Source organism: Garra rufa, chromosome 1 (assembly GCF_049309525.1).
Source record: "Garra rufa chromosome 1, GarRuf1.0, whole genome shotgun sequence".
Lineage (NCBI taxonomy): Eukaryota > Metazoa > Chordata > Actinopteri > Cypriniformes > Cyprinidae > Garra > Garra rufa.
Window position 1 is genome coordinate 23,217,597 of NC_133361.1, and position 27,339 is coordinate 23,244,935.

Below are 27,339 nucleotides of genomic sequence, written 5' to 3' on the forward strand. Positions count from 1 at the left end.
ACTACATACTTATAATGTGTAAATGATAGTTTTTAAAATGATCTTTCCTGGTTTTCCAGGGACCTGCAACAAATACATTTGATATCATTGATGTCCAGAAGACAAAGTAAACAACAACAACAACAACAACAACAACAACAACAACAACAACAACAAACATACTCAACAGTTGGAAAGAAAGTCCCCCTCTTTTGTCAAATGATGATCTGTATATGTAGGGATTTCATCACTAATTCATTACAATTAAGTACTGATGAATCAAATGCTCAGTATCTCAAAGATTACAGAGAAATGACAGATCACTGGTCTCCACCTCCTTAACTTGAACTCATGAGCATCCTAGGATTGAAAGTTTCTCTTCTATTTGATTTATCGTCAGCATATATGTCAAATCACTAGATCCAGTACAGCACCTGAAAATATACAATCAAACATTTATATACTACATAGTTTCTGTAGTACCTTTACTTTAGTTCCTACAGTGTGATTTATGTTGTTTCTCTGAGACTCACCTTGTTGTGTTTCCAACTACAGTCTAGTGTACATATTGTCTGAACTCTCAGTGATTTTGCCTAGAAGATGCCAAGAATTTGAAACAATAAATAAAAAAAACCCTTGAATCTTCTTCAGGAACAATATAATATTGTGTAAATTTAGGTCTTTGATGTACATTACTCTTATGATTGTTTTGTTATGGAGTACCTTTGTATCCATTGCTTTTTGTCTGTATTTTTGTAGACTTCAGTTCAAACTCAGCGTAGATAAATTCAGTAGGTGCATTTACACTATCTACAATGAAAAACAGACAAAAGACACTTGTTTTAAACTAAATTACTTAGAAATTATTTGATCTGATGCTTTAGAAAAGAACTATTGTTCTGGGAAAATACAACCATGACAAATAAATACCAAAGGGACTGTTACATGAGAAATCACATTTTCCTTGATCTTTTGACATACAAGCATTTAATAAACTGTTTAAAAAACATGTTTTATTCTAGTTTTAGTTGACAAAAAGTCATTGCATTTTTGTCGCTGTCACGTCGTGCGGGGAATGAGGTGCCAGAGGGAGACACGTGGAGCCAGGAGTACAAAATAACACGTATTTAATAAACACCAAAACAGAAATCCAAGGATAAACAAACACAACGAAACTTTAAGACCTGGGGTCCGTTCTTCGTACCTGGCTTACTACATCCAAGATCAAATCATCGCGCTAACTATGAGCTCGCTATTCCGGTTCTCCGAACGCACCTGTTGTTGATGATTAGTATAGCTGGATGAAGTTATTTGAGATCACTGGGTGGCTTAAAAGGGGGTACGCTTATATTCCATAAGCGTAATGTTTTTTATACTGTACAAACCGTACTTTCTATCGTCCTACGCCTACCCTACACCTAAACCTAGCCCTCACAGGAGTGCATACTTTTACTTCCTCAAAAAAACTCATTGTGCATGATTTATAAGCCTGTTTCCTCATGGGGACCTGAGAAATGTCCCCACAAGGTCAAAATCTACTGGTATTCCTATCCTTGTGGGGACATTTGATCCCCACAACGTGATGAATACCAGGCACACACACACACACACACACACACACACACACACACACACACACACACACACACACACTGATTCTTTGATTACACAGGTCCTTTTCAAAAAATTAGCATATTTTGATAAAGTTCATTATTTTCTGTAATGTACTGATAAACATTAGACTTTCATATATTTTAGATTCATTACACACAACTGAAGTAGTTCAAGCCTTTTATTGTTTTAATATTGATGATTTTGATCTCAAAAAATTAGCATATTTCATTCGACCAATAAAAGAAAGGTGTTTTTAATACAAAAAAAAGTCAACCTTCAAAACCTTCAAATAATTATGTTAAGTTATGCACTCAATACTTGGTCGGGAATCCTTTTGCAGAAATGACTGCTTCAATGCGGCGTGGCATGGAGGCAATCAGCCTGTGGCACTGCTGAGGTGTTATGGAGGCCCAGGATGCTTCGATAGCGGCCTTAAGCTCATCCAGAGTGTTGGGTCTTGCGTCTCCAACTTTCTCTTCACAATATCCCACAGATTCTCTATGGGGTTCAGGTCAGGAGAGTTGGCAGGCCAATTGAGCACAGTAATACCATGGTCAGTAAACCATTTACCAGTGGTTTTGGCACTGTGAGCAGGTGCCAGGTCGTGCTGAAAAATGAAATCTTCATCTCCATAAAGCTTTTCAGCAGATGGAAGCATGAAGTGCTCCAAAATCTCCTGATAGCTAGCTGCATTGACCCTGCCCTTGATAAAACACAGTGGACCAACACCAGCAGCTGACATGGCACCCCAGACCATCACTGACTGTGGGTACTTGACACTGGACTTCAGGCATTTTGGCATTTCCCTCTCCCCAGTCTTCCTCCAGACTCTGGCACCTTGATTTCCGAATGACATGCAAAATTTGCTTTCATCCGAAAAAAGTACTTTGGACCACTGAGCAACAGTCCAGTGCTGCTTCTCTGTAGCCCAGGTCAGGCGCTTCTGCCGCTGTTTCTGGTTCAAAAGTGGCATGACCTGGCACCTGTACATGCCAAAATCATCAATATTAAAACAATAAAAGGCTTGAACTACTTCAGTTGTGTGTAATGAATCTAAAATATATGAAAGTCTAATGTTTATCAGTACATTACAGAAAATAATGAACTTTATCACAATATGCTAATTTTTTGAAAAGGACCTGTATATAACAACAATGTAAATTATTTATTATTAACTTTTAATACATTTTTAATTATTAACTTAATACATCCTTGGTGAATAAAAGTATTAATTTCTTAATTAATACTTTTAAATAAAAAATGTACTGACCCCCCTGAACGGTAGTATATATACACTTTCTACACTTTCTTGCAAGATACTTTTCTTTTCCCATGTGAGTCAGTCCGCGTCAGTCGTGCTCTTTAACCAATCAGATGTGACCTTGTCATTTCAACCAATCATAACCCGCCAGGAGCGCAGCCTAAATCCTGTTTACATGAAATAAACCTGCTCCTGAGCATGTTTAAGCTTATGGACCTGTTACTATGACACCAAGTCTGAGATGCGCATCGAAGAACGAAACAATCCAAGATCAGGACAAATCCACAACAATCAAATCCAGCTAACTGAGTTAGCGACGAACGAAGAACGGACCCCAGACAAGGGGAATGAGAAACAAACAACTATTTAAACAGAAGCAAAGGGGAGTGGCAACTTAACAAGAGAGGTGTACACAATCAAGGTAACGAGGGGAAAGTCCAAATATGGGCATAAGGGGAAACCAAGGCAAACTGAACAAAAGGGGGAGACACAGGAATAAACCAAAACAGAACAACAGATGGGAAAAACACTAGGAAAACACAGAATACTAGTCCATGATCCTGACAGTCACCTTGTGAATCAGAATGCAAAAACGATTGTGATGTAAACATAGCTCTGCATGACATATGCAATTCCTAGAGAGCAAAATGAATATTATGAAATAAAATTAAAATGGCAATTTTATCATTACAACCAGAGTAGGTGCTTCTACACCCTTTTTATTCAAACATCATTTCCCTCTGATTTTAGGGATACATTATGGGTAGAGTTAGGTTTAGGGGTAGGGATAAAGTTAGATCTATATTTTTGGACAATAATGTTCCAGGATCAAAAAATAATGTTGATCCAGGAACATGTCTTACTTGGCAAAATTACGGCCAACGTACAGATACACGTCAAAGAGAGTATTGAAACGCTACATGTACAACTGTGTGTGGGTGCAGCAGTGTACACTTTAAAAGAAATATTTTAAAGCTTCATGGGTAATGACTCAGACTGACCTGACTGCAGTGTCTTGTATGTCCCTTCACTCTGGTTCTGCTCTGACGTCTGACTGCTGTTCTTCTGTTGACTGACACTAGAGGGAGACCATCCACCTAATTAAACATAAAATGTTCATGCAAACATTCTCAGGAAAAAAATTGGTAAAAAATAAAACAAAACTGAGATGGTCTACCAGCCTTAAAAACAACAACAACAACAACAACAACAACAACAACAACAACAACAACAACAACAACAACAACAACAACAACATTTAAACCAGTGCTAGGAGACCAGTTAAGACCAGGTAACCAAATGAGGCAAGTGTTAGTGTCTGCAAATGTGTCAATGAATTTAATATGACAGATGATTAACCTTTGTTGTTTCTGTAGCACCACAGCAGGGCCAAGAAGACAACGATAAAAAATGTGACAGTCAGTCCTGCAGTCACTCCAATTATCATGGGATTGAGACTGTCAAGGGCTGTTAAAGATGAGAATCATACATTTTACATTTACAATTGTGCTGTAAATGATAAAACAACAACAACAACAACAACAACAACAACTAGAAGCTAAAGTTCGATGACAAACTTTAAATGTTGGCTTGGAGAAGCAAACCGGGCAGCCTTCGGGCAAAAGGGCCAGCCCAGAACACTTAGAGCTCTGTAATTGAATTGTTGCTAGTAAAAATGCGATTATGATAAGTAATGCTTAGTATATTTTAGGCTAAAACAGCTTGCCATAGTGGATTAATGTATTTTAGGTTAAAACGGCTTGCCATACAAGATTCGTGCAGCGCCTGCTTCAAAGCCACGACGCGTTGCTGTGCGGTTGAGGCGAAAAGCAGAAATAAGCAAGCATTTAACCTTTTTATTATATGACTGTACTATTATTGTGTTGAATCGCTGGAGTGTTTGTATTAAAATACCTTTAAAAGACGTGCAAATGATGTCTTTGTTAACAGACACATAAATGCAGCCGTGCATCTCATGTTAGTTAAGCCTATGAAAAACGTCATTTGCACCCAATGTAGGTCTTTAAAATATTCTTCTATATTTATTGTGTGCAATCGCTGGAGTGTTTTTATTTAAATGCCTTTAAAAGACGTGCAAATGATGTATTTGTTGACAGACTGATAATGCAGCCATACATCTGATGTTCGTTAGTGAAACGTTTGAAATAGCTCATTTACACCCAATGCAGCTCTTTAAAATATTATTCTATATTTATTGTGTGCAATCGCTGGAGTGTTTGTATTTAAATGCCTTTAAAAGACGTGCAGTCATGTATTGTCAGTCGGACATCTCGGAGCTCATGTCTACACTGCTGAACACAGCGCTCTCTGTATGAAAACAAAATACTCACAAACAACTGCATTTAGCTGTTCATATTTTCTAATGGGTGGACTGAATTAAATCGCTGCAATATTGTAATTTTAAAGGCGGTCAAATCCGTGCAAATTATGTCTTTCGTCTCCATGTATACTCGTTGAAGGCAACCTGTATGCGGTGAAGGAAATGCTTAGGGTTTTGAATAAATTCGCTCAAACAGCTGAATTCAGGTCTTGATGTGTTCTAATGGGTATTTACAATTAAATGGCTGGAATATTGTAATTTTAAAGGCGTTATTTATATGCATTTTCCACCGAAGTCAAAGTGAAAGTAAGTCACAGCTCGGTAACATGTTCGTTAGTGAAACCTATTGAACAGCTCATTTGCAGCTAATGTAGTTCTTTAAAATATTATTCTATATTTATTGTGTACAATCGCTGGAGTGTTTTTATTTAAATGCTTTTAAAAGACGTTCAGTCATGTATAATTCTCAGACGGAGATGTGAAGCTCATCTGTAACACACTCTCTAAAGACAGCGGTTGAACTTTTACACAAAACAGCTCACAGCTGAATGTAGCTGTTGATGTGTTCTAATGGGTATTTACAATTAAATCGCTGCAATATTTAAATTTTAAAGGCGGTATTTATTTGTATTTCCACCGATTTCAGAGTGACTGTAAGTAAGAGGTTTGAGTCCCGCCTCTTCAGTGGAGAGGTATTGCGCCTCTAGATGGCGCATTTTTTCTCAGCCCATTGAAATCCTATAGAAATTTTTCATGTAAAAAAATTAATATTAAATCAACTGTAAGTCTGATCATTCCCAAAAGATATAGCAACACTTTCGTGACCAGGGCCCAGGGCTCCGCCGAGTTTGGGGCTTGTAGCCTTAAAGCCCTAGGAGGAGTAGCGTATAGAAAATTAGTCTCAGAAGAAGGTTGAATAATAACTAGAAGCTAAAGTTCGATGACAAACTTTAAATGTTGGCTTGGAGAGCCAAATTGGGCAGCCTTGGGGCAAAAGGGCCAGCCCAGAACACTTAGAGCTCTGTAATTGAATTGTTGCTAGTAAAAATGCTATTACGATAAGTAATGCTTAGTATATTTTAGGCTAAAACAGCTTGCCATAGTGGATTAATATGTGTATTTTAGGTTAAAACGGCTTGCCATACGAGATTCGTGCAGCGCTTGCTTCAAAGCCACGACGCGTTGCTGTGCGGTTGAGGCGAAAAGCAGAAATAAGCAAGCATTTAACCTTTTTATTATATGACTGTACTATTATTGTGTTGAATCGCTGGAGTGTTTGTATTAAAATACCTTTAAAAGTCGTGCAAATGATGTCTTTGTTAACAGACACATAAATGCAGCCGTGCATCTCATGTTCGTTAGTGAAACGTTTGAAATAGCTCATTTACACTCAATGCAGCTCTTTAAAATATTCTTTTATATTTATTGTGTGCAATCGCTGGAATGTTTTTATTTGATTACCTTTAAAAGACGTGCAAATGAATTCTTTGTTGACACAGACGGATGCAGCCGTGCATCTCATGTTCGTTAGTAAAAACCTTTGAAACAGGTCATTTGCATTCAATGCGGCTCTTTAAAATATTGTTCTATATTTATTGTGTGCAATCGCTGGAGTGTTTTTATTTAAATGCCTTTAAAAGACGTGCAAATTATGTATTTGTTGACAGACTGATAATGCAGCCGTACATCTCATGTTCGTTAGTAAAACGTTTGAAATAGCTCATTTACACCCAATGTAGCTCTTTAAAATATTCTTCTATATTTATTGTGTACAATCGCTGGAGTGTTTTTATTTAAATGCTTTTAAAAGACGTGCAGTCATGTATAATTCTCAGTCAGGTAACGTAAGTTAGCTCCGAGCCGTGAAGCTCGTCTGTGTAATACATTTGCTGAAGACACTGCTTCAACTTTGAAATAAAACAGATCACAAACTGATTTAGCTGTTGATGTGTTGTAATGGGTATTTAGAGTTAAATCGCTGTAATATTTTAATTTTAAAGGCGTTCTAATTCGAGCAAATTAGGTCGTTTGTGAGCAGATATACAGAGAGAGTACGCGCTGAAGCTGTACACGGTGAAGGAAATGCTTAGAGTTTTGAATAAATTAGCTCAAATAGCTGAATTCAGGTCTTGGTGTGTTCTAATGGGTATTTACAATTAAATCGCTGGAATATTTTAATTTTAAAGGCGTTATTTATTTGCATTTTCCACCTAAGTCAAAGTGAAAGTAGGTCAGAGCTCAGCGATCTCCTGTTGAGTAGAGAGGATTTACTCCTTTAGAGGGCGCCTTTTTCTCAGCCCATTCAATTCTATGGGACATATTTCCATTCAGTGGAGAGGTATTGCTCCATTAGAGGGCGAAATTTTAGGAATTTTTAATATAAAAAAATTAATATAAAATCAACTGTAAGTCTGATCATTCCAAAAAGATATAGCAACACTTTCGTGACCAGGGCCCAGGGCTCCGCCGAGTTTGGGGCTTGTAGGCTTAAAGCTCTAGGAGGAGTAGCGTATAGAATTTTAGTCTCAGAAGAATTTTAATAATAACTAGATATGTACATTTCCTGAAGAAAATGTGAGTGGTGCTTGCAGTGGCAAAACTCGGCCCTCGGTTGCTAGGGTGATGTAATTGGTTGCTAGGGTGTGGCTATGAAGATCATAGGTCACTACTTATAGGCCGAGTCAAAACCCACAAACCTCTAGGAATTTCTGATCCAAAGATATATCACAAATTGTATGGCAATGTTAGTCTATCGGAGATTTTGGCCAAATTTCTCACCCACTTTACGAAAATCGTTCGCCCGATTGCTTCAAAAATTCATAGCACACCTCTCCTCAATAAGCCGGTCAATTTGAGACGTCATTCATGGGTCTATGACAAATGGTGCCGGACAAATTACGCACCAAAGTTCCTATGGGCCTGTGTATGTGTGTGAGAAAGTGACAGTTGAGATTCAAATTCACAGACATTCTGCCATTGTAAATCAATGGGATTTTTTGGCCCGCTTTTTCCTCCGCTGTGTGAACAACGTAGGTCCGATTGCTTAGAAAAGTCATAGCACACCTCTCCTCAATGAGCCGGTCAATTTGACACCTCATTGGTGGATCTACGACAACCGGTGTGGGAGGAGTAGCGCGCCGAAGTTTTGTCAGGGCGAACAGTAATAGTAATACTGATTGTAAATCAATGGGGTTTTTTTGCCCGCTTTTTCGTGCGCTGTGTGAACATCGTAGGTCTGATCGCTTAGAAAAGTCATAGTACACCTCTCCTCAATAAGCCGGTCGATTTGAGACGTCATTCATGGGTCTATGACAAACGGTGTGGGACAAGTTACACGCCGAAGTTCCTTTGGGCCTGCTTGAACATTCTGCCAATGAAAGTCTATGGGATATTTTTGCCCACTTTTTCGTGCGCTGTGTGAACATCGTAGCTCAAATCGCTCCGAAAAGTCATATCACACCTCTCCTCAATAAGCCGCAACTTTTGACACCTCATTCATGGGTTAACGGCAAACGGTGCCGGACAAATTACGAACCGAAGTTCCTATGGGCCTGTGTGTGTGTGAGTGAGAAAGTGACAGTTGAGATTCAAATTCACAGACATTCTGCCATTGTAAATCAATGGAATTTTTTAGCCCGCTTTTTCCTCCGCTGTGTGAACATCGTAGGTCCGAACGCTTAGAAAAGTCATAGTACACCTCTCCTCAATAAGCCGGTCGATTTGAGACGTCATTCATGGGTCTATGACAAACGGTGTGGGACAAGTTACACGCCGAAGTTCCTTTGGGCCTGCTTGAACATTCTGCCAATGAAAGTCTATGGGATATTTTTGCCCACTTTTTCGTGCGCTGTGTGAACATCGTAGCTCAAATCGCTCCGAAAAGTCATATCACACATCTCCTCAATAAGCCGCAACTTTTGCCACCTCATTCATGGGTTTACGGCATACGGTGCCGGACAAATTACGAACCGAAGTTCCTATGGGCCTGTGTGTGTGAGTGAGAAAGTGACAGTTGAGATTCAAATTCACAGACATTCTGCCATTGTAAATCAATGGGATTTTTAAGCCCGCTTTTTTATTTGCTGTGTGAACATCGTAGGTCCGATCGCTTAGAAAAGTCAAAGCACACCTCTCCTCAATGAGCCGGTCGATTTGAGACCTCATTCATGGATCTATGGCAAACGATGCGGGAGGAGTGGCGCGCCAAAGTTTTGTCAGGGCGAACAGTAATAGTAATAGAACAGTAAAAGCAAAACTCGGCCCTTGGTTGCTAGGGTGTTGATATGCAGTTGCTATGGCACCCATTATGGTTGCTAGGGTACCCGGGTTGGTTGCTAAGGTGTTGCTATGCGGTTGCTAGGGTACCCAGGGTGGTTGCTTGGGTGTTGCTATGCGGTTGCTAGGGTAACCAGGGTGGTTGCTAGGGTTTTGCTATGCGGTTGCTAGGGTCCCCGGGGTGGTTGATAAGGTGTTGCTATGCGGTTGCTAGGGTACCTGGGGTGGTTGCTAAGGCCGTTGCTAGGGCACCCAGGGTGGTTGCTATGGTGTTGCTATGCGGTTGCTAGGGTACTTGGGGTGGTTGCTAGGGTGTTGCTATGTGGTTGCTAGGGTGTTGCTATGCGGTTACTAGGGTCCCCGGGGTGGTTGCTAAGGTGTTGCTATGCGGTTGCTAGGGTACCTGGGGTGGTTGCTAAGGCCGTTGCTAGGGCACCCAGGGTGGTTGCTATGGTGTTGCTATGCGGTTGCTAGGGTACTTGGGGTGGTTGCTAGGGTGTTGCTATGCGGTTGCTAGGGTACTTGGGGTGGTTGCTAAGGTGTTGCTATGTGGTTGCTAGGGTACCTGGGGTGGTTGCTAGGGTGTTGCTATGTGGTTGCTAGGGTACTCGGAGTGGTTGCTAGGGCAGTTGCTAGGGTACCCAGGGTGATTGCTGGGGTACTTGGGTGGTTACTAGGGCCGTTTCTATGCGGTTGCTAGGGTACTTGGGTGGTTGCTAGGGCCGTTGCTAAGGTATTGGTAGGCAGTTGCTATTTGTCAAAGATCATTACTATGGAGTGTTATAGAGGTCTTTGCCTGATTAGCCCTTAGCTAATTGCTATTAGCATGCAGCCATTGAGTGCTACCATGTGTAGCATGTTGAGAGTTTGCTAGCATGAGTCAAAAGTAGCAACTCCCATGTCTATGCGACATTCTGATACAAAGATATAGGTCTTGCTAATTGGTTGCTAGGGTATTCTGTTTGGTTGCTAGGGAGTGGCCAATGACGACACTGTAAAGTGTAGTTGCCAGTATGAGTGATATAAACCAACCCCCATGTCTCTGTGACATTCAGGTCAGAAGATATGCCTGTGTGGCTTTAGGTTGCTAGGGTACTCTGTTTGGTTGCTAGGGAGTGGCCAATAACGACAATGTAAAGTGTAGTTGCCAGTATGAGTGATTTAAACCAACCCCCATGTCTCTGTGATATTCAGGTGTGAAGATATGCCTTTGTGGCTTTGGGTTGCTAGGGTACTCTGTTTGGTTGCTAGGGAGTGGCCAATGACGACACTGTAAAGTGTAGTTGCCAGTATGAGTGATATAAACCAACCCCCATGTCTCTGTGACATTCAGGTCTGAAGATATGCCTGTGTGGCTTTGGGTTGCTAGGGTACTCTGTTTGGTTGCTAGGGAGTGTCAATGTTGATTGGTGATTGGGCGTTTGCTGCCCCGACTCAAAGGAGTCCGCCCCCATGTCTCTATGACACTCTGATCCAGAGATATACATATGGGTAATTATAATGGCAGTCTATGGGATCAGTTGCTAGGGTGCTCTAAATGGTTGCTAGGGCGTGGCTTGACTGCTTCACAGTGATCCAGAGAGTCTGATTGGTTGTCTGAGTAAAATGAGCCCGCCCCCATGTCTCTAGGCCAATGTGATGCTGAGTTATGCCCAATGCAAAATCCCTATGTAAATTACAATGGGTTTTCATGGGACGTCCCTTACGATAGAAAGTCAATGGGGCAAATTTGGAGAGCTCTTGCACCCCAGGGGTACAACTTTTACCCCATTGCGAGGAGTGTTCTCGCACAGCTTGATAGCCTCTCCAGATGTGGCGAATCACGTGTTTCTACGAAATTCTTGCTTGGCGCTACGTCCCATCAAAATTCGTCCCAATGCGTTGTCTATGGGATTTTGGGGCCGAATTATTACCCCAGGTGACATCATCGTACCCCTGATCGCTTAGAAAAGTCGGGGATCTACATTCCCGTATTGGCCGCACAATTTGACGCACATTTCGAGGGTCTACGAAAAAAATTGCGGGACGAGGGGCGCGCCAAAATTTGAACGAAAGAGGGGCATTTGCGCCCCAGGGGTAAAACTTACACCCCATTGCGAAATGTGTTCTCGCACAGCTTGACAGCCTCTCCAGTTGTGGTGAATCACGTGTTTCTACGAAATTCTGGGTCTGCGCTACGTCCCGTTAAAGTTGGCCGTAATGCATTGTCGTTGTAAATTTTGGGGTGGTTTTTTGCCCCGTGTGACATCATCGTACCCCCGATCCCTTATAAAAGTCATAGCACACCGAGTCTATATAGGACGCACGATTTGATGCCCGTTTCGAGGGTCTACGACAAAAACTGCGGGACTAGTTACGCGCCGAAATGTGTACGGAATCTAGTATAATTATAATAATAATAATAAGTATGTGAGATAATAATAGTGATGCTTTGCCTATGGCAAGCACCACTAACTAGAAGCTAAAGTTCGATGACAAACTTTAAATGTTGGCTTGGAGAGCCAAATTGGGCATCCTTGGGGCAAAAGGGCCAGCCCAGAACACTTAGAGCTCTGTAATTGAATTGTTGCTAGTAAAAATGCTATTACGATAAGTAATGCTTAGTATATTTTAGGCTAAAACAGCTTGCCATAGTGGATTAATATGTGTATTTTAGGTTAAAACGGCTTGCCATACGAGATTCGTGCAGCGCTTGCTTCAAAGCCACGACGCGTTGCTGTGCGGTTGAGGCGAAAAGCAGAAATAAGCAAGCATTTAACCTTTTTATTATATGACTGTACTATTATTGTGTTGAATCGCTGGAGTGTTTGTATTAAAATACCTTTAAAAGTCGTGCAAATGATGTCTTTGTTAACAGACACATAAATGCAGCCGTGCATCTCATGTTCGTTAGTGAAACGTTTGAAATAGCTCATTTACACTCAATGCAGCTCTTTAAAATATTCTTCTATATTTATTGTGTGCAATCGCTGGAATGTTTTTATTTAATTACCTTTAAAAGACGTGCAAATGAATTCTTTGTTGACAGAGGGATGCAGCCGTACATCTCATGTTCGTTATTAAAAACCTTTGAAACAGGTCATTTGCATTCAATGCGGCTCTTTAAAATATTCTTCTATATTTATTGTGTGCAATCGCTGGAGTGTTTTTATTTAAATGCCTTTAAAAGACGTGCAAATTATGTATTTGTTGACAGACTGATAATGCAGACGTACATCTCATGTTCGTTAGTAAAACGTTTGAAATAGCTAATTTACACCCAATGTAGCTCTTTAAAATATTCTTCTATATTTATTGTGTACAATCGCTGGAGTGTTTTTATTTAAATGCTTTTAAAAGACGTGCAGTCATGTATAATTCTCAGTCGGGTAACGTAAGTTAGCTCCGAGCCGTGAAGCTCGTCTGTGTAATACATTTGCTGAAGACACTGCTTCAACTTTGAAATAAAACAGATCACAAACTGATTTAGCTGTTGATGTGTTGTAATGGGTATTTAGAGTTAAATCGCTGTAATATTTTAATTTTAAAGGCGTTCTAATTCGAGTAAATCATGTCGTTTGTGAGCAGATATACAGAGAGAGTACGTGCTGAAGCTGTACACGGTGAAGGAAATGCTTAGAGTTTTGAATAAATTAGCTCAAATAGGTCTTGGTGTGTTCTAATGGGTATTTACAATTAAATCGCTGGAATATTTTAATTTTAAAGGCGTTATTTATTTGCATTTTCCACCTAAGTCAAAGTGAAAGTAGGTCAGAGCTCAGCGATCTCCTGTTGAGTAGAGAGGATTTACTCCTTTAGAGGGCGCCTTTTTCTCAGCCCATTCAATTCTATGGGACATATATCCATTCAGTGGAGAGGTATTGCTCCATTAGAGGGCGAAATTTTAGGAATTTTTAATATAAAAAAATTAATATTAAATCAACTGTAAGTCTGATCATTCCAAAAAGATATAGCAACACTTTCGTGACCAGGGCCCAGGGCTCCGCCGAGTTTGGGGCTTGTAGGCTTAAAGCTCTAGGAGGAGTAGCGTATAGAATTTTAGTCTCAGAAGAATTTTAATAATAATAATAATAATAATAATAAGTTTAAATAGCATAACAATATGTTGGCTCTCCAAGCCAACATAATAATAAGTTTAAATAGCATAACAATATGTTGGCTCTCCAAGCCAACATAACTAGAAGCTAAAGTTCGATGACAAACTTTAAATGTTGGCTTGGAGAAGCAAACCGGGCAGCCTTCGGGCAAAAGGGCCAGCCCAGAACACTTAGAGCTCTCTGATTGAATTGTTGCTAGTAAAAATGCTATTACGATAAGTAATGCTTAGTATATTTTAGGTTAAAACGGCTTGCCATACAACAAGTGTGCAGCGCGTGCTTGAAAGCCACGACGCGTTGCTGTGCGGTTGAGCCTAAAAGCAGAAATAAGCAAGCATTTAAGCTGTGTAATATATTACTCTACTATTATTGTGTTTAATCGCTGGAGTGTTTGTATTTAAATACCTTTAAAAGACGTGCAAATGATGTCTTTGATGATGCAGATGAAGACTGAGCAGTGCATTCAATGTTAGTTAGTTAAGCCTGTGAAAAAAGTCATTTTCACTCAATGTAGGTCTTTAAAATATTCTTCTATATTTATTGTGTGGAATCGCTGGAGTGTTTGTATTAAAATACCTTTAAAAGACGTGCAAATGATGTCTTTGTTAACAGACACGTAAATGCAGCCGTGCATCTCCTGTTAGTTAGTTAAGCCTATGAAAAAAGTCCTTTGCACCCAATGCAGGTCTTTAAAATATTCTTCTATATTTATTGTGTGCAATCGCTGGAGTGTTTGTATTTACATGCCTTTAAAAGACGTTCAGTCATGTATAATTCTCAGACGGACATCTCGGAGCTCATGTCTACACTGCTGAACACAGCGCTCTCTGTATGAAAAAAAATACTCACAAACAACTGCATTTAGCTGTTGATATTTTCTAATGGGTGGAACGAATTAAACCGCTGCAATATTGTAATTTTAAAGGCGTTCTAATTCGTGCAAATTATATCGTTCGTCTCCATGTATACTCGTTGAAAGCAATCTGTACGCGGTGAAGGAAATGCTTAGGGTTTTGAATAAATTCGCTCAAACAGCTGAATTCAGGTCTTGATGTGTTCTAATGGGTATTTAAAATTAAATGGCTGGAATATTGTAATTTTAAAGGCGTTATTTATATGCATTTTCCACCGAAGTCAAAGTGAAAGTATGGGTCACAGCTCGGTAACATGTTCGTTAGTGAAACCTATTGAACAGCTCATGTGCAGCTAATGTAGTTCTTTAAAATATTCTTGTATATTTATTGTGTTGGATCGCTGGAGTGTTTTTATTTAAATGCTTTTAAAAGACGTGCAGTCATGTATAATTCTCAGACGGAGATGTGAAGCTCATCTGTAACACACTCTGTAAAGACAGCGGTTTAACTTTTACACAAAACAGCTCACAGCTGAATGTAGCTGTTGATGTGTTCTAATGGGTATTTAGAGTTAAATCGCTGTAATATTTAAATTTTTAAAGCGGTATTTATTTGTATTTCCACCGATTTCAGAGTGACTGTAAGTAAGAGGTTTGAGTCCCGCCTCTTCAGTGGAGAGGTATTGCGCCTCTAGATGGCGCATTTTTTCTCAGCCCATTGAAATCCTATATAAATTTTTCATGCAAAAAAATTAATATTAAATCAACTGTAAGTCTGATCATTCCAAAAAGATGTAGCAACACTTTCGTGACCAGGGCCCAGGGCTCCGCCGAGTTTGGGGCTTGTAGGCTTAAAGCTCTAGGAGGAGTAGCGTATAGAATTTTAGTCTCAGAAGAAGTTTAATAATAATAAGTTTAAATAGCATAACAATATGTTGGCTTCTCCAAGCCAACATAATAATAATAATAATAATAAGTTTAAATAGCATAACAATATGTTGGCTTCTCCAAGCCAACATAACTAGAAGATAAAGTTCGATGACAAACTTTAAATGTTGGCTTGGAGAAGCAAACCGGGCAGCCTTCGGGCAAAAGGTCCAGCCCAGAACACTTAGAGCTCTCTGATTAAATTGTTGCTAGTAAAAATGCTATTACGATAAGTAATGCTTAGTATATTTTAGGCTAAACAGCTTGCCATAGAGGATTTATGTGTATTTTAGGTTAATCCGGCTTGCCATACAACAAGTGTGCAGCGGGTGCTTGAAAGCCACGACGCCTTGCTGTGCGGTTGAGACTAAAAGCAGAAATAAGCAAGCATTTAAGCTGTGTAGAATATTACTCTACTATTATTGTGTTTAATCGCTGGAGTGTTTGAATTTAAATACCTTTAAAAGACTTGCAAATGATGTCTTTGTTAACAGACACATAAATGCAGCCGTGCATCTCCTGTTAGTTAGTTAAGCCTATGAAAAAAGTCATTTGCACACAATGCAGGTCTTTAAAATATTCTTCTATATTTATTGTGTGCAATCGCTGGAGTGTTTGTATTTACATGCCTTTAAAAGACATTCAGTCATGTATAATTCTCAGACAGACTCGGAGCTCATGTCTACACTGCTGAACACAGCGCTCTCTGTATGGAAAAAAAATACTCACAAACAACTGCATTTAGCTGTTGATATTTTCTAATGGGTGGAATGAATTAAATCGCTGCAATATTGTAATTTTAAAGGCGTTCTTATTCGTCCAAATTATATCGTTCGTCTCCATTTATACTCGTTGAAAGCAATCTGTACGCGGTGAAGGAAATGCTTAGGGTTTTGAATAAATTCGCTCAAACAGCTGAATTCAGGTCTTGATGTGTTCTAATGGGTATTCAAAATTAAATGGCTGGAATATTGTAATTTTATTTATATGCATTTTCCACCGAAGTCAAAGTGAAAGTGTGGGTCACAGCTTGGGAACATGTTCGTTAGTGAAACCTATTGATCATTTGCAGCTAATGTTGTTCTTTAAAATATTCTTGTATATTTATTGTGTTGGATCGCTGGAGTGTTTTTATTTAAATGCTTTTAAAAGACGTGCAGTCATGTATAATTCTCAGTCGGGTAACGTTAAAGCAGTCTTCAGCAAATGTGTGTTATACAGATGAGCTTCACGGCTCGGAGCTAACTTAACTTTGAAATAAAACAGATCACAAAAGGCTGATTTGTTGATGTGTTCTAATGGGTATTTACAAATAAATCGCTGAAATATATTAATTTTAAAGGCGTTCTAATTCGTGCAAGTTATGTTGTTTATGAGCACATACAGAGAGAGTTCGTGCTGACGGCTTGTACTCGCTGAAGGGTGCAAGCTTTTCTTTTACAAGAACTGCGCACAAACCACTGAATTAAGCTGTTGATGTGTTCTAATGGGTATTTAGAGTTAAATCGCTGTAATATTTACATTTTAAAAAGCCGTATTTATTTGTATTTCTACCGATTTCAGAGTGACTGTAAGCAAGAGGCTTGAGTCCCGCCTCTTCAGTGGAGAGGTATTGCGCCTCTAGATGGCGCATTTTTTCTCAGCCCATTGAAATCCTATAGAAATTTTTCATGTAAAAAAATTAATATTAAATCAACTGTAAGTCTGATCATTCCAAAAAGATATAGCAACACTTTGGTGACCAGGGCCCAGGGCTCAGCCGAGTTTGGGGCTTGTAGCCTTAAAGCTCTAGGAGGAGTAGCGTATAGAAAATTAGTCTCAGAAGAAGGTTGAATAATAACTAGAAGCTAAAGTTCGATGACAAACTTTAAATGTTGGCTTGGAGAAGCAAACCGGGCAGCCTTTCGGGCAAAAGGGCCAGCCCAGAACACTTAGAGCTCTCTGATTGAATTGTTGCTAGTAAAAATGCTATTACGATAAGTAATGCTTAGTATATTTTAGGCTAAACAGCTTGCCATAGAGGATTTATGTGTATTTTAGGTTAAAACGGCTTGCCATACAACAAGTGTGCAGCGCGTGCTTGAAAGCGTTGCTGTGCGGTTGAGCCTAAAAGCAGAAATAAGCAAGCATTTAAGCTGTGTAATATATTACTCTACTATTATTGTGTTTAATCGCTGGAGTGTTTGTATACCTTTAAAAGACGTGCAAATGATGTCTTTGATGCAGATGAAGACTGAGCAGTGCATTCAATGTTAGTTAGTTAAGCCAGTGAAAAAAGTCATTTGCACTCAATGTAGGTCTTTAAAATATTCTTCTATATTTATTGTGTGCAATCGCTGGAGTGTTTGTATTTAAATGCCTTTAAAAGACGTGCAGTCATGTATAATTCTCAGTCGGACATCTCGGAGCTCATAACACACTGCTGAACACAGCGCTCTCTGTATGAAAAAAAAATACTCACGAACAACTGCATTTAGCTGTTGATATTCTCTAATGGGTGGACTTAATTAAATCGCTGCAATATTGTAATTTTAAAGGCGGTCAAATTCGTGCAAATTATGTCGTTCGTCTCCATGTATCATAGTTGAAGGCAATCTGTACGCGGTGAAGGAAATGCTTCGGGTTTTCAATAAATTCGTTCAAACAGCTGAATTCAGGTCTTGATGTGTTCTAATGGGTATTTATAATTAAATGGCTGGAATATTGTCATTTTAAAGGCGTTATTTATATGCATTTTCCACCGAGTTCAAAGTGAAAGTAAGTCACAGCTCGGTAACATGTTCGTTAGTGAAACTGAAAAGCTCATTTGCAGCTATATAGTTCTTTAAAATATTCTTGTATATTTATTGTGTTGGATCGCTGGAGTGTTTTTATTTAAATGCTTTTAAAAGACGCGCAGTCATGTATAATTCTCAGTCTGGTAAGTTAGCTCCGAGCCGTAAAGCTCATCTGTATAACACATTTGCTGAAGACAGTGCTTTAACTTTGAAATAAAACAGATCACAAAAGGTTGATTTGTTGATGTGTTCTAATGGGTATTTACAAATAAATCGCTGAAATATATAAATTTTAAAGGCACTCTAATTCGTGCAATTTATGTTGTTTATGAGCACATACAGAGAGAGTTCGTGCTGACGGCTTGTATACTCGCTGAAGGGTGCAAGCATTTCTTTTACAAGAACTGCTCACAAACCACTGAATTTAGCTGTTGATGTGTTCTAATGGGTATTTACAATTAAATCGCTGGAATATTTAATTTTAAAAGGCGGTATTTATTTGTATTTCCACCGATTTCAGAGTGACTGTAAGCAAGAGGTTTGAGTCCCGCCTCTTCAGTCGAGAGGTATTGCGCCTCTAGATGGCGCATTTTTCTCAGCCCATTGAAATCCTACAGAAATTTTTCATGTAAAAAAATTAATATTAAATCAACTGTAAGTCTGATCATTCCAAAAAGATATAGCAACACTTTGGTGACCAGGGCCCAGGGCTCCGCCGAGTTTGGGGCTTGTAGCCTTAAAGCTCTAGGAGGAGTAGCGTATAGAATTTTAGTCTCAGAAGAATTTTAATAATAATAATAATAAGTTTAAATAGCATAACAATATGTTGGCTTCTCCAAGCCAACATAATAAGTTTATATAGCATAACAATATGTTGGCTTCTCCAAGCCAACATAATAAGTTTAAATAGCATAACAATATGTTGGCTTCTCCAAGCCAACATAATAATAAGTTTAAATAGCATAACAATATGTTGGCTTCTCCAAGCCAACATAATAATAATAATAAGTTTAAATAGCATAACAATATGTTGGCTTCTCCAAGCCAACATAATAATAATAATAATAATAAGTTTAAATAGCATAACAATATGTTGGCTTCTCCAAGCCAACATAATAATAAGTTTAAATAGCATAACAATATGTTGGCTTCTCCAAGCCAACATAATAATAATAATAATAAGTTTAAATAGCATAACAATATGTTGGCTTCTCCAAGCCAACATAATAATAATAATAATAATAATAAGTTTAAATAGCATAACAATGTGTTGGCTTCTCCAAGCCAACATAACAACAACAACAAAAAAAAAAGAAAAAAAAAAAAAAACACTGTTGAGATGTTCTTGTATCTACAGTCTCACCTCTGACTGAGATCCAGCTCTTGGGTGACTGTCCTCTCTCTGGGTGTTTGCAGTTGTAGAAACCCTCATGTGACTTTGAGACAGAAGAGATGATCATCTCTGTAGTTTGACTCTGAATGAGTGATCCATCTTTATAGAAATCAGCTCTGGGGTTTGGTGAAAGTTGATATAAACAGCGTAGAGTCAGAGTATCTCCTTCAGTCACAGGATGAACAGGACTCTCCAGAATCACATCATCTACAGAAACAGAGGAAACATGAACCATGTGAATAGTACATATAATAATAAATAAATGTAATTGGTGACACAATAAAAACAATATACTCAAAAAATTACATTTTAATGGTGCTTGCTCATTAATTGTTTTTATATAAAGTATCAACGTGGTTTAGTGTGTTCATAGCTTTGTGGGTTTAAAGTTTTCTGGGTGGTTGCTTACTTAGTTCGTACTAGTTATTTTAATAATTAATAATACATTTAGCTGTATGTAATGATCCCTGCACTTGGTAAACCTTTTCAGATTGTATGCTGCCTGAAAGAAACACAGACTCACAGTGTACAGTGATATTAACAGGATGATAGTTTTCTCCAGATTCAGACTGACACCAGTACACTCCAGTGTCTGATGTGATGGTGGAGCTGATTGTACATTTAGATCCTGTTTGTGATCCCCACACTGATGATGAACAATCATCCAGTCCCCAATGATCTGTGTATCTTCTCACTGTCCATCTATCAGAGTTACTCTGGTCCTCACAGCTCAGAGAGAGAGAGACAGATGTGAAGTGTTGAGATCTGCTGGGACTGATGATCAGAGACACTGGAGGAGAAACACCTGAGGAGACAATTACAGCTGTATCTTCAAGTTTTCAATCTGAACATGAAAACCGTCTTTATTAAAGGTTTAGCAATCATTTAAATTAATTTGAACTCACCAGTGACCCATAGTGGTTGTGTGTTGCTGTAGGTTGTTTCATAGGCTGGGTTTCCTCTCTCTCCTCTGCACACATAAACTCCTGTGTGATTTAGAGCAGCAGAACTGACAGTGTAGTTTCCTCCAGCTCCTCTGCTGCTGTCCGAGAGCAGCTTATAATGATCAGTAATGTCTGTAAAATAATTTGTAGATTTCACCTTAATGAGCTATTTCTACTTACTTTGACATTTTTTAATTGCTTCATTTTTTTTTTTTTACAACTCAATATATTCAGGTGGATTAAAACAGGGCAACATTAAACCTTGAGTTTCAGGAACAAGGGCATTTGCTTCATATCTGGTCTGTAATGCTTGGACATCTTAAATATTTTGTTGATTTAAATAAAACTAGTTCATACAGAAGTTGCCACATGAAGCAAACTGTAACTTACCTGATGAAACAGTTTCAGAGTACCAGCTGAATGTCCAGCCTGTAGAGGAGCTGTTAACCTCACAGATCAGAGTCACTGAATCTCCTTCAGTCAACCACTTCTGTGGAGAAACACTTAAAACTGCACTGGGAACTGAAATTGAGAAATCACTCATTAATAACATTTTAAACGTATGTGTGTTTACATGAAGAGATGATCCAACTCACCTGTTACTGTCAGTGTAACTGCATCACTGTGTTGTGATCTGTGTGATCCTCCTCTCTCTTCCCCATAACAGGAGTATCTGCCTGTGTCAGACTCAGTAACAGACCTGAATGTGTGTTCCTGTAGTTCACTGAAAACACTGACTGAACCGTCTTTATACCAGCTGTACTGCCAGCTAGTGACTCCTTCAGCATATATATATCCTTTACCATCAATGTCACATCTGAGAGTGACTGTCTCTCCTCTGAATGCATGTTGACCAGGTTTAATGGTCACTTTGGCCTTTGGTCTTTCTATACAACGACAACAATTTGCATTGAAAATAATGTGATAAATAATAAAATAAAATAAAACAAAACAAAATAAAATGTCCTGTTTTTATAAGTATTTATCTTAGGGCCCTTTTTTTTATTTATTTCTATCATAAATAGTGACCTTCTAACCTTTGAAACTGTGTATTTGTGTGAACTGTTGTGTTAAATTCTAAAGTGCAATGTGTTATAGAACTAAAACTACAACAATTCATATTTAATAAAATGATAATTTAATAAATATAAGCTCATAAATGGTACACAGCCTTTTGTTTTTGTGTACAAAAAACAAAAGCTAGGCCACTCCAAGACCTTAATGTGCTTCTTCTCGAGCCACTCCTTTGTTGCCTTGGCCGTGAAATCTTGCTGATTGATAGGGGATCAAATACTTATATCAAATACTTATCTCAGTCATTAAATAACTTATTTCACTAATTAAAATGCAAATCAATGTATTACTTTTTTGAAATGTGTTTTTCAGGATTTTATTTTTTTGTTATTCTGTCTCTCACTGTTAAAATAAAACCTACCAATAAATTATAAACTAATCATTTCTTTGGTCAGTGGGCAAAAATTTTAAATCAGCAAGGGAATCAAATAATGTCTTTCCTTACTGTAAATTTATGAGCAATATCACACTCACAGTCCCCATTTGTCTTTTATTATATGTGCAACAACTGCTGCAACATTCTTTGAAATATCTATTTTTGCAAGAAAAAAGTTTCATTGACTCTCACCTCTGACTGAGATCCAGCTCTTGGGTGACTGTCCTCTCTCTGGGTGTTTGCAGTAGTAGAAACCCTCATGTGACTTTGAGACATTAGAGATGATCAGCTCTGTAGTTTGACTCTGGATGAGTGATCCATCTTTATAGAAATCAGCTCTGAGGTTTGGTGGAGTTGAATATTCATCTAAACAGTGTAGAGTCAGAGTATCTCCTTCAGTCACAGGATGAACAGGACTCTCCAGAATCACACCAGCTACAGAAACACAAGAAACATGAGCTGATTGAAAATACTAAAAAAAGTACAACTGTGACAAAGTTAATCGAAGCAATAAATGATCAAAATTGATTATTACATTTTCTAACAAAATTAGATATTTAATGTTGCTGGTCCCACTGGTGTCTAAGTTATTTTTCAGTGTGTTACTACAGTAAATTTTTGCTTGGTCATAACTAAGTGGTTGCCTGCTGGCTCAAGTCAAAAAGACCCTAAACCAACCCGCTTCATTCTTTGATCATAAAGTGCCAGTGAAATTACTAATAATAATATTATACACTCACAGTGTACAGTGATGTTAACAGGATGACTGTACTCTCCAGATTCAGACTGACACCAGTACACTCCAGTGTCTGATGTTCTGGTGGAGTTGATTGTACATGAAGATCCTGTTTGTGCTCCCCAGTCTGATGATGAACAATCTCCCAGCCACCACCATCTGTCTGTGTATCTTCTCACTGTCCATCTATCAGAGTTACTCTGGTCCTCACAGCTCAGAGAGAGAGAGACAGATGTGAAGTGTTGAGTTCTGCTGGGACTGATGATCAGATTGGAGACTGGAGGAGAATAAGCTAAGAAAGAAATTATATATCAAATATGAGCTTTAAAATTCTCTTTTTTAAAGATGAACCAATTGTTTAAGTTCAGTTTGAACTCACCAGTGACCCATATAAACACTTTGTTGCTGTACCATGAGTAGTAGATTTGTTTTCCTCTCTCTGCTTCACACATATAAACTCCTGTGTGATTTAGAGCAGCAGAACTGACAGTGTAGTTTCCTCCAGCTCCTCTGCTGCTGTCTGAGAGCAGCTTAAGGCTATAGGTGTTGTCTGTATAAAGTGAGAATGCAGTTGTCACTTAAATATGCATACCTGACCTTTAAAAAGGTAATATAAGCATTTTCAATGTTAATATATTGTATTACACAGTGTAAAAATAACATGGTAAAATGTATTGTATTAATACCGTTACGAATTGGCGCCACCAGAGGTCGCCCTGCCACTTCATAAGCACTCACTCTACACAGACTCTTGCACCACACTTTGAACTACATTTCCTCTCAGTATCCCCTCTATATAAACTGCTTCCTGGCTATCACTCTTACAAAGTCTTGATTTGCCTCAGCTGTCTTCACTGAGTAGTGACATTATATTTTACCTTTTGAAACAGTTACAGTGAACCAGCTGAATGTCCAGCCTGTAGAGGAGCCGCTAACCTCACAGATCAGAGTCACTGAATCTCCTTCAGTCAACCACTTCTGTGGAGAAACACTTAAAACTGCCTGGGCTTCATCTGAAATGTAGAAATAACTATTTAATAACATGTTAAACTTGTGTTTATAAAGAGATGATCAAACTCACCTGATACTGTCAGTGTAACTGAATCACTGATGTTTGATGTTCGTGATCCTTCAGTCTCTCTTCCATAACAGGAGTATTTACCTGCGTTAGAGTCAGTGACAGAACTGAATGTGTGTTCCCGTTGTTCACTGAAAACACGGACTGTGCTGTCTCTATACCAGTTGTACTGCCAGCTAATGACTCCTTCACCACCAATGTCACATCTGAGAGTGACTGTCTCTCCTCTGAATACATGTTGATCAGGTTTGAAGGTCACTTTGGCTTTTGGTCTTTCTGCACGATTACAACAATTCACCATGAATATAATGTGTTGATTGTAAATCACACATGGTAAATCAGATGAGACTTTCTCAGAGCAGATAATTATTTGATGAAAATACTTGCCATATACTCTCACTGTTACTGGTTCACTGTAAGGTGTGTAATCTCCTCTTCTTCGTGCTCTGCACCTGTACTCTCCTCCATCAGAGACTTTCAGTGAAACGATTGTCTTAGTTGCAGATTCAGTAGATTCAGGGTTTGAGTTTTTACTCCAGAGAAACTCCCATCCATCCCATGTCTGATCCACCTCACATCTCAGAGTAACTATGTTGCCAGTGAACAATGAACTCTGTGGCAGCACAGTCAGAGTTGGTTTGGGAATATCTGTCAATATAAGGTAATTAATAACATGACTTTAACATAACGAGAGAAGATCTCACCCACTCACTGAGAAGATAATTTATTGTAACATACACAACGATATAGTATGTGCTTCATTTTTATTTTAAGATTTTTGCACTTTTCAATATACCATTTTGAATACTGTAAACAAAATAAAATAATATAAAAAAATAAAATAATATTAAACTGAAGCTAATTACAATTAGCTTAAAGTTCATCTTAAGCATATCTTAAAGAACACCGAACATATTTAAAGTTGTTCTAAGATGACACATCTATTATGCACTTGGCATAGTACAATTAAAACCTTGTAAGTACATCGGTATTAGTGCTACTCAAGTGTATTTCATTTTTATCTGGTCACTGTGCCACAACATCTACACTATACCAGCATTATGTACAGGCATATAGGCAAACGTTTTATTTCAATAGGAAAAAAAAAAACATTGCTGAAATACACCATGATTACTTTGTTAGGGTGTAATCTGGTAATGGATGCAAAAAATAAATAAAAAAAATAAATAAAATAAAATAATAATAATAATAATAATAAAAAAATCATTATGATTGTTTTGAGAAACAAAAACTGAAGAAAGAATAATATTAATAATATAATATTATGTATGGAACTGCTACCTTAAATATGTACTGTAAATATGAAAGAGGCAATAACTACTAAGCAGAAAAGAAGTTAATTTCTAGCTAGTTAAAATTGAAAGTAATGTAATCATCAACAGCAGAATTTAGAAGGTACACACATATGAGGTCCATTTTAAAGTTAAACACACTTTCGTGTTCTATAGGCTACTATAGTATAGGCTGCTTATCATAAAATAAAAATACTTTGAATGCAATTCAAAAGTATACTTATTTTTCACTATACAGTTTATCAGGAAGTGAGGATTTTGTTCTCTTTGACTGGATGAAAAACAGCAACTTTGGATGGAACCCATTCTATGAGATGAAATATATAGAATACAAAAGCAATTGTACAAAGAAGAAAAGGGGTTAAATAATGAGAGATGGAAACGCATTTAAATTCACTAACCTTTAGTGAGTCCATAGTGGATGTTTAAAATCAGCACTAAAAGAAAGAAAAATACTCAAAATGTGAACAAATATCTTATTCTTGAATGTTTTGTTAATTTTCTAGAACTAATGTCATCTGCTTGGGTAGATGTAGATGATAATAAAAAAATAATGGGGAATATTTTCATAACGGCTTTACGCTTGAGAATGACGGCATGTGTAAAGAAAGACAGTTTGTGAAATATTTGTTTGATATTTTATAGATTTCACGGCAGAGAATTGTTTAGGGAACTGACTGATTACAAGCAGTTCACAAAAAAAAATAAAAATAAAAAAATAAAATAAATAAATAAAAACACCAACATCACAAAAGAGTAGGCTACATTCTCTATCGCTTTCACTTTTGCGTTCCAAAATCGCTATCTTCAAATTCTAATCACTTTTTGATTTATTTGTCGTTTTTGTGCTATATCGACGATTAGGCCTACTTTTGGTATTTATTATCTGTATGAGCGGGGCACAAACACTTTCTGAATTTCTCAGTTTGTGTAAATCCACGTGGGGTTCAGAGTATAATTTTTGATCCACATTAATTTCACACTTGTCTAGTACAAATATGTGGTTTTGTTTCATGATTACAGTGTAGGCGTTTTCGTTATTTAACTCAAAAGAAAGAAATTGAAATGTGACAACATGCCCCGTATGTAGGGTAACGTGAGGCTCGTTATAACAACAAGACCATATGAAAGCCTAAAATGTCTGATCGAATAAAAAATAGGCTATACACGACAAATTACAATATTTTGTCAATATAAAATTGTTAAACTTTTTAATTAAAATAATGGCGGTTTTTAAGAATTAAAAATAATATAAAAATATTTAATACGTAGGCTACTTTTACTATGGTAAAATAAATATTCAGCGATATCTTTAAAAGGCTTTTGAATTTGGACGCACTTTTTTCTCTGTATAGTGTTGCTATGGCTATTAGTTTATACCATAAATTTGGTTATGCTAGCAGGTGTGGAAATATTTAAACCACGTGTGTTACAACTAACCCCACGTTAGTTTGTGCCCCGCACTCCCCAGGTTGCGTATTTGCTTCCTCTCTCAAGAACACCTTTCACTCTAATATATACAGACTATAGTTGGATTCCAAAAGAGCGGCATAAAAAGAAAAAAGAAAAGTCAGAAACAACAAATTCATCGACTATTACAATAATTAACCTCCACAGAAATACAGATAATACTCACAGAGCACAAGAAGTTGACTGAGCTCCATACTGCCGAATAATGAAACTAAAAGCTTGTGCATATAGAAAATAGCGTCTTTGACCAGGGTAATGACCAGTCAACAACAATATGAGTGAACTAGTGTATGAAAGATTAGGTTTAAGTGTACTACAAGTGGTAACTAAATACTTTTTTTTTTTTAAATAAAGAGCATGTTAAAAGCACATTTTAGTTCATATTCATGGTGTCCCAAAATAAAACAGTTAAGTACACTTAGATGATCTTAAGTTTGTCTTAAGAAGTATTAAAGAATAGTTTTTAGTATATTAGGCACAAAATTAGTGCGTGAAAATAGAGCACTTCATGGAAGTGCACTTTTTTTTCACATGGGTATATCAATGCTTTGAGGGAAAGGGGGTCAAAAACGAAACACAGTTGACTTTTCAGGGACATAGCTTTATATTTAAATCTTTTCCACTCACAGGTTTCAAAACACAAACCTCCTCACTCACTTCAGCCTGACTAAAGTGATGTGAATATTTAATATTATTATTATCAAAAACATTTTGGTATTGAATATACAGTATAATATACAACTGAGATCCAGCTTGACTCTCATCTTTCTGGGTCTTTACAGCAGAATCCTTCAAGTGACTTTGATTAGTCCATTATTCATGTGTGTGCTT

At 37.8% G+C, this 27,339-nt stretch overlaps 1 protein-coding gene across 1 annotated transcript; it reads right to left on the reverse strand.

Moving 5' to 3' along the window:
- Positions 1-387: 387 nt before the first annotated feature.
- Positions 388-26,702, reverse strand: LOC141297473 (Fc receptor-like protein 5). The gene is made up of 15 exons (XM_073827937.1): positions 26,675-26,702; positions 25,440-25,475; positions 24,113-24,373; positions 23,729-24,001; positions 23,526-23,660; positions 23,027-23,197; positions 22,652-22,939; positions 22,104-22,346; positions 20,852-20,983; positions 20,423-20,593; positions 20,043-20,322; positions 19,488-19,732; positions 3,856-3,951; positions 703-789; positions 388-413 (listed from the first exon to the last, which is right to left on the reverse strand). The coding sequence occupies exons 1-15, from the start codon at positions 26,700-26,702 to the stop codon at positions 388-390; spliced, it is 2,472 nt and encodes an 823-aa protein (XP_073684038.1).
- Between the last annotated feature and the right edge of the window lie 637 nt (positions 26,703-27,339).

Coding starts and splice junctions, on each gene's coding strand:
- LOC141297473 (XM_073827937.1), bottom strand. CDS start 26,702: ATGGAGCTCAGTCAACTTCTTGTGCTCT. Junction 20,594..20,851: donor CTCTGAAACTGTTTCATCAG/GTAAGTTACAGT, acceptor ATTATTTTACAG/ACATTACTGATCATTATAAG. Junction 20,323..20,422: donor ACAACCACTATGGGTCACTG/GTGAGTTCAAAT, acceptor TTGTCTCCTCAG/GTGTTTCTCCTCCAGTGTCT.